Source organism: Lagopus leucura, unplaced genomic scaffold (genome assembly GCF_019238085.1).
Source record: "Lagopus leucura isolate 7727_CA_CO unplaced genomic scaffold, USGS_WTPT01 Super-Scaffold_100002, whole genome shotgun sequence".
NCBI classification, from domain to species: Eukaryota; Metazoa; Chordata; class Aves; order Galliformes; family Phasianidae; genus Lagopus; species Lagopus leucura.
The window spans coordinates 50,606,907-50,615,053 of NW_024962263.1; the positions used below are offsets into that span (position 1 = coordinate 50,606,907).

At 42.7% G+C, this 8,147-nt stretch overlaps 1 protein-coding gene across 2 annotated transcripts in view; it reads left to right on the forward strand.

Moving 5' to 3' along the window:
* SPIDR (scaffold protein involved in DNA repair) overlaps positions 1-8,068 on the forward strand; it is a 198,927-nt gene extending 190,859 nt beyond the window's left edge. The window contains exons 17-20 of one of the 2 annotated variants that reach the window (XM_042869748.1): positions 3,367-3,460; positions 4,911-5,025; positions 5,528-5,581; positions 7,928-8,068. In XM_042869748.1, coding sequence (XP_042725682.1) covers positions 3,367-3,460; positions 4,911-5,025; positions 5,528-5,581; positions 7,928-8,068 — 404 coding nt within the window. The remainder of the gene's footprint in view (positions 1-3,366; positions 3,461-4,910; positions 5,026-5,527; positions 5,582-7,927) is intronic. The other variant, XM_042869749.1, reaches the window with a different exon arrangement.
* The last annotated feature ends 79 nt before the right edge of the window (positions 8,069-8,147 follow it).

Below are 8,147 nucleotides of genomic sequence, written 5' to 3' on the forward strand. Positions count from 1 at the left end.
CCTTACTCACCGCAACTAGGTTACACTAATAACTAGGTTACCCAAAGCACCTGTCTTCTTTCATCCCATTCACAGTGTATATAAAGCAAAAGTGCCTGTCCTTTCTTTTTTCAGTAAAGCAAGGCAAAGACATCTTTGTAATCCATGTGTAAACAAACGCTTACTTTACGTATGTTAGAGGTGTAACACTTTCCTTGTTCTTTATTAAAGATGGTAGAATGACATCAGGATAAATTAATCCTACAATCTCATCTTGCTTGATATGAAATTTGCCTGGGGTGGCTACTATCAGCATGTTTCCACACCTTTGAACCAATGTAGAATATGAAGCATCATCCTTAACCCTATGCTACTGCTATATATAGATTGCAACCTTCACTTTTTTGTGTAACTAACTAAAATTATTTAATTGCATTTAAAACATATCCACTGCTTTGGGATTTGGTAGCTAATGCTTAAAGCTTACAGCTTTCTAATGAAAAGAAGTGAAAATAATAATATTAGCACTATTTTATTGGTGGGAACGTGAATTTGATGGAGAAAAATTGTCTTGGTCACTCACCACCTCTGTCTCATCTATAAAAAGCTCACCAAATGGTTAATCTGACTTTCAGTGAGCAGCAGGATTGCTGTGTTCACTGTTTTTCTCTGTGTCCTCCTTTTACTTCCCTTACTGTTGGTCACCTTCGTGTGCTGTGTGCAGGCGTCCTCTCATCAAATGTTGAAAGGAGCTGCAAAGGCTTTCTTTACCCCTACTTGAAGTGTTGCTCCTTCATGCTCTTTTGCCCTACTTGCTGCACCTCTGCCTTTCAGGGAGCTGGCAGAGTATCTCAACCTTCACTAGAAAAGCTTCCTTTTAATCAGTGGAACAGCCCTTGGAGCAGATTGTCTTCATGTGTTTGTAATAGTGTTCTGCTAAATGAAGTCTTCCAGTTATACTTGGTCAAATCCTTTCTCCCCCATCAGAAAAATGGGTGACAAGCATAGCCACTGAGTTTCTCACAAATTTCATGGAGGCCCGATCACACCCACTCAGGTACCTGGTAAGAACCTGTGATTGCTTTCCACAAGGCAGTTTATTCTTCTTTCCAGGATCAGTCTGTGGTTCTCACCTGTGAGCTGAGGGTTAATACATTTGTTTTCACTATTCATGCCAAAGTGATTTGTAACGTCTTTTTGCCATATATTAGCAGTCAGTGTGACTTAAATGTTGGCAGTCCACACTGTAGAGAACTGCTCTTAATCTTAACCATGCTTACGAGCAAATTCTAGTTAGTTCATACCACGTATGCTGCGTGGGACTATTACGTGATTAATGATGTTTGCCTAGTGTATGATTCACATCCAGTGATTGAATTTTTACACTGGGTATTTTTGTCTTTAAGCCCTTACTCAGGTTTCTTTTTTTCAGTTTCCCTATTTGCAGTCTGAACAAAATGGAGTCAGTTGTCTTACTTAGGGCTTTTGGACTGCATCTTTTTTCTTTCCTATCTATTAATCAGGGTAACCAACTAACAGACAACTGCTTGTGTAAACACCTTTTTTTTTTTTTTTTTTTTCCTTTTTTGGAGCACTTTAACCAGAGTGTTACTTTGAGTCCTTAGCCCTTCCTTGCATCCCTCACTCAAGATCTGTTTTTCCAGGTGTTGTCCTAATTGAGCTATTGTCAGTTTCTTCTCGGTGTTGTCAGGTACAATCCAGAAGAGTAGTGTGGAAGTGAAAAGCTAATTTTGGCTGTGTATGTTTCCATTTAAAAGAAGGATCTTAGGAGAATGTCTAAAAGGTTTGAAAAAAACAAGCAAAATCTAAAAGACTTACAAAAATGTACAGATGATCAGCAGCTTAAAAATCACTTTGCATGCAGGATGCAAAAGACTGTTGCAGGATTCTTAGATATGCTGCTGTTTAGAGTTGTATTTCTTCTGACTTCAGTGATCTCTGGTGATCTCATGAGGGAACTCCATGTTTTCATCAAAATAAACTTCTCCAGTAGGCATAATGTCAGAATGATCCTGATACATCTTCCTCAAATGGATTTGTGTTGCTTGTGCACTGGCATCCTGTAGTTGCAGTATGGCACACAACTGGCAGAAAAATTCATACAGTGGCTTGGGTTGAAAAAGACCCTAAAGCCTCCCCCTGCCATGGGCAGAGCTGCCCCCCACCACCTCAGCTGCCCAGGGCCCCATCCAACCTGGCCTTGAGTGCCTCCAGGGATGGGACACCGCAGCTTCTCTGGGCAGCTGTGCTAGTGCCTCACTGCCCTCTCAGTGAAAAATTTGCTCCTGACATCAAATTTGAATCTCCCCTCTTTTAGCTTGAAACTGTTCTGCCTTGTCATGTTACTCTCTGCCATGTAAAAAGCCAATCTCCCAAGTTGAAATGTGTAGAGAGAAACAGATCTGTCATAAAAGGGGATTTAAAAAAAAAAAAAAAAAAGGTTGTTACAAAAAAGGAAAAAAATTCAGCAAAATAATCAGTTTTTTCTTTTCCATTAGCAAGGGAGCAAGCCCGTGCTGGGGCAGGAATTGTCTATCTTGCAAATGCTGATAGAAACCCACAGTGCATCACAATTTTTTTCCTGCTACCCTCCAAGAAGTTAAATATAAGAAAAAAAAAAAAAGTGTAATCCATGTTATTTTGTTATATATACAGAAATCGGGTCATAAATGTTACATTTGAGAAGTTGCTTTCCTGATCTTCAGGCTTGCTGTCCTTTGAATTCCCAAAGGAAACGCGGGTTTGCTGTTTATGTATCATTTCGTCCCTTCTGACGGCCCTTGTCTCAGGAGAGTCTGCAACACAGGAGATTAACAACCTGTTTTACAGACTGTGCAAATGCTCCCTGGTCTCCAGGGGCTTATTTCATTGAATCTATTATACAACTGTGAGATTCTGTTTCAAAAAGAGCTGGAATTTTTAGTCTGTGCACCTTTTGTACTAGACTGAGGGCTTATTTTACTGTAGTTTTGGTCTTTCCGCTGTTCCACCATGTTTAGTTCGAAATGCTTGTAAGAATTTTCTCCATAAACAGTGCTAATTATTTCAGCATATCATTACCATAAAGCATAATAAACTCTTTACTGCTTCTCATAAAACTCAGAATGTTTTTCTTGCCAAAACTCGCTAGGCCCTTTGTATTAGTCCAAAGTATCTTTGGCATTCTCTTCTTAAGCACACACTTCAATCTCTGGGTCAGATCTGATCTGTCTTAAATCAGCCTAGATGAAGAACAACTCTATTATTAATGGAGTTTAACTTGCATCATTGTTTTTGAAAATGGCCGAACTTGCTGTGAAGCCAGTAGTGTCTGTGTTTGCTAGCTTACATTTCTTATCTTGTAAATAAAAATACCATTTTCTGCAGGTACTGTTGTTGGAGTTAATGAGAGCACTGCTTTCTCCTGGCCTACATGTGACAGATGTGGCAATGGAAAGTTGGAACTGTATCCCCAGGACAGGTGAGAGTCAAGGTGCTCTGTAGAATTCCAGGTGTTCTGCAGATGTAGCCATAACAGCAATAGGTGATGAAATAATTCCTGCAGGCACAGGCTGCACTTTGTTCCTTCCTAGAACTGAGACGTAGTATTTTTATTGCTGATGAACTGATAAAACCAGCAAGGTTAGATTAATTTATTAAGAAAGATACAAGTAGATATGGAATGGTTTGAATTTGTAGCCACCACAGTTTCCAAGCTAAGTTTTTGCTTATAAAGATTTCAAATCCTACTGCATTGTAGTGTTTCTTTTAATGAACGTGCCACATAAATCACAGGCCTGATTTTAAGCTCCTTGAAAAGTATTTTTTTACCCAATATTGTTACCCTCTATGTCAGTAATTCACCACGGTTTTGTAGCAAGCTGTGATCTTTGCTGTGATTTACATAAATGTGAAAGAGATGCCTTTCAGACCAATGAAATGTACAGCCTTTCTAAAGAGGAAATTGAATAATTTTGGATGTAGAGCTGTCACAAATGTGACCTGTTACCATGTGAAAGGTTCAGCCTGCATCACACTGGCATTTTCTTGGGGAGTATCCCCTTCAGTTACTTAGCCAGCTTACTCTTGAGATACCTGGTGGGATAAAAGCATGAGGAGGTAAGAGAGTGCTGAGTGTAAAAAGAAGGAAAGGGGCTTCTCTGTATTGGGAAAACTTAAAAAAAGCAGAAGTAGTAAGGTGATTACAGTCCCCTTGAAATATATACCATTTTCCTAAATACAAGAGGTTTTATTGCATGTGCTCTGCTGTGTAAAACCTCGGGGGGGAAAAGATGAAAATAAAGCAAAAGTTGTCCTACATGATACTGTCGTGCAAAAATCAAGGAGGTATCCATGTACTCATAGTAGTGTACTTCATGATCTTTTTTCTGTATTCTCAAGGACGCTTCTGCTTTGTTTGGAGAACAATGTGGCATCAACACTTATTTAAGACCATATTCCATTGAGTACTTGTGCCTGTGCTTAATTTTGTGCATATGGCTTAAGTGCGTGCGTGCTGCAAATGTTGAGTGTCTGCTCAGTGAGGGTCCAAATCAACAAATCATTTAGGCCAACTCTATATTTTTCTCTTTTTTTTTTTGGCCATAACTTTTAGAAGGTTATGTGATTAATATTTTATTAAGTGAGTCGAGTATAGATCACAGCCTCCCCACATGTTGTGTGAACATAAGAAAAGAAGATACTTTTGCTAGAAGAGTTTAGGTCCTCCATTAATGTTACTTATGTCCACCAACAGAAGAGCTCCATTTGCTGTTATCAGCTGAAGTTTTTAACAGGGCTCTTCAACTAGAAGCCTATCAGCAAAGTGGTTAGGAAATAAGTAAGCTGTTCTTTGTTTGTTTGTGTTTTGATTTAATGATTGATAACTTTTCCATTCTTTGTGTTTTTCCATCATTATTTGCACGCTTCAGTGGACTGCTGTATTGCAGCCAGTGCTCTGAAGTTGTCATTTCACCCGTTTTGAAAATGCAGCTGGAAGTCTTCTTGAGTTGTCCATCCCAATCTCAAAGTACAGTAAAAGTAAAGGTATGACAAAAAATGAGCATCAGTGTATGGAGTGTATTGAGGCTAGATATGTGGATACATGAGTACTGTAAATGGCAATTTCATAAAAGCTCTTTTAGAAGAAAAAAGAAAAGATGTAAGAGTATCCCATAATTTAATCTAATGCTGGACTTGTGTGTCATTGCACAGAGAATCCAGGTCCCAGATCTTGATCGAGTAGCACAGTCATTGAGCTCAGCCTGAGGTACCCAAAAAAATAAAGCATCAGGTCCAGCAGAAGGGTTGTCTTGGGTTGGGCTCTTGGGAAGCTCCCCACAGCCTGCAAGGAACTTGTATTTTCACATTCCTATTCTAAGCATCTTTTGTGTCACCTCTCCCCTGCTTTTTTGTCCGGAGAAATAAAACTATGCTATAATGGAATAATGTATCTTTGTTTAATGTGACTGTTTTATCTGTAAACAGAATGTTTTCCAACACCTGTAGTTTTTGTCATGATCAAAACATGTTCATTTCTTCTTTCCAGCTGCTACAAAGAACAATCTCTTCTCTCCTGATGTCTGCTGCCAATGTGGATGGGGTAGGTATAGTGGTTGTCGATGAGAGTTAAACTACATAGAGTGGCAGAGTTCTGAAGATGCTGCAAGTCAAAAGGGAAGATATTTGAATCATAGAAATGGAAGGGATGCTGGAGGTTGGCTGGATGTGGCTCTGGGCATCCTGGTCTAGAGGTTGGCGACCCTGCCCATGGCAGGGGGGTTGAAACTAGGTGATCTTTATGGTCCTTTTCAACCCAGGCCATTTTATGATTCTGTGGTTGGTGTCTGACCTGCCCCTCACACTGGGCTATTGCCAACACATGGTCAGGTCAATCATGACTTCGTCTGGCAGGGTCTTGAAGACATCCAAAGATAGAGGTCCCACCACCTTTCCAGGCAGCTCTTCTCAGAACTGCACTGAAAGCAGTAGGAGATTTCGTTAGAAATATTTTTCCTCTTCTGTTCAGCCTGGGACTGAGTGGTTTGAAGTGTGTTAGTGTGCTCCTAGCACAAACCTCCCCTTTGGCAATTGCACCTTGCACCTGCTGATGCCCTGCTATTGCATCTCAGGGGTGCTGCAGGCAGGATGTGTAGACAGCTTTAGCTTAGATGTGGATGCACAGCTACTTGCAATAGCAGTGTCCAGACATTCAGAGCTACAGTGGGCAGTAGCCAGGCTTTAGAGTCCACGGACAGTGAAGCTACAGTCCGAGCATTCTACCTTTCCTGGCTTCTGAACCCTAAAAAAACAATCAAGGCACAAACACAAAATTACTGAGGGGCGGTAATGCTACAGCAAATTGCAAAATGCATGCAAAGTAATACTTTGTAATTGGGATCTATATAAATGAAATACACATAAGCCGCCGGGATGCATGGGCTAAAGTGCAGCTTATGTAACCATGAAGTAGTTACTCCTTATTCTGGGCTATCAGAAGAACCCTGACATTTGGCACAGTGACCCAGATTTATCGCAGGTAAGTGAGGCACTGAGGGCAGGTGTGTGGCTGCCATTGGCTGCCAGCTGATCAGTAGAGAAGGAGCAGCACCTTCAGAAAGTGTTTAAGTCCTGGTAGGAGCTGGAGACCCCTCTTCCCATTGCACGTGGAAGGGGGCAAGGGTCAGCTTGTCTTTTTGGTTAATCATCCTCGGTAAGTGTCTGCACTTAGGTGGTACCTATGGGGTTCACTTTGCTTCCCCACATTTATACAGCGTTCTGGTAATCTGCAATTATGTGCCCCATGGTTTTAATGTGATTCTTGGACAATCCTTTAAGTATGAGGATTCTCTGAAATTGTGTATTACTTTTCTTATACCACAGGGTGTATGTTTCATTAAGAATACATTTCCAAACGACGTTAGCTCTTTAAATAGCTGCAAAGTCCTTCAAAATTTTTCAGGATGTGTCTGGTTTTATTACAGGCTGACAGAATGTAACTTTTTCTATATATTAGATTCAAACAACCTCTTCTTCATGTTTTGGTTGTTATAATGCTGGTATTTAGAATCATAGAATGGCCTGAGTTGAAAAGGACCACAATGATCACCTAGTTTCAACCCCCCTGCTATGTGCAGGGTCACCAGCCACCAGACCAGGCTGCCCAGAGCCACATCCAGCCCGGCCTTGAAACACAGCTTTGCTTTTTTTGTGGGTTTGGGTTTTTGTTTTTTTTTTTTTTTTTTTTTCCTTTTTATATGAAGGGGGGGTTTTTTTTTTTTTTTTTTTTTTCCCGTTAGCATTTCCATCTCAAAACTGGCTGCATTTTAAAAAGCAGCACTTCTCTGTACATCAACCACAAGAAGCACCACTTCGAGTGGCTGCTGGTAGTTTTTTAAATTATTATTTGTGCTGCCAGCGCTGCTGAGGTACACGGGGGTGATGTTTTGCAGTCCCTTCCCTGGGCAATGGGGCTGGGCTCAGCCACTTCTGCCCCATGGCAACCCTGAGTGGGACCGGCACGGCCACCCGTGCCACCGCACGGCGAGTCGGGCTGCGGGGCCGAACGGTACCTCGAACGGGTGCTGGATGTGGTTATCGCGTACGGCAAGGGTTGTTCTGATGCTGAGGAGGTCATCGGTACGCAGCGTGTGAGGTCCCGCCGGTGCAGGAAGGCTGCGTAAAGGAAGCACCGGTGGGTTTAGCGAAAGAGGTGGGTTCAGCAAAATAGGTCAAACTTACTTCCCTCCCCCTCCCCCACTACTTTAAACGATTCATTTTTAAAAGCCCGGCGGGGAGGCAGCACTTTACACGACAATGAGATGTAATTAATTAGCAGAAACCCAAAGCGCTCGCTCCTTCCATCCGTTCTGAGCACTTTCCCTTACGCCCTGTGTCTGAGAGCCGCGCATCCGGGACGACCTCACTCTCCGCGCTTCTCTCCCCGCAGAGCTACGAGGCGAGCAGCGTGCTGGGCAAGGAGCTGGGCCCGCTGCCCTGCCTCCTGCTCGGCGCCGGCGGGCGGCCCGGCTGCTCGCGGCTGGAGGAGGTGGCGCTGCTGCCCGCGGGACCCGGCGGGGCGAGCGGCTGAACGGGAGCGCGGTAATGCGGGGGGGGCGGGGGGGGGGGGGGGGGTGGGGGGGAGGGGGGCCGAGAAACGGGGGGGAGGA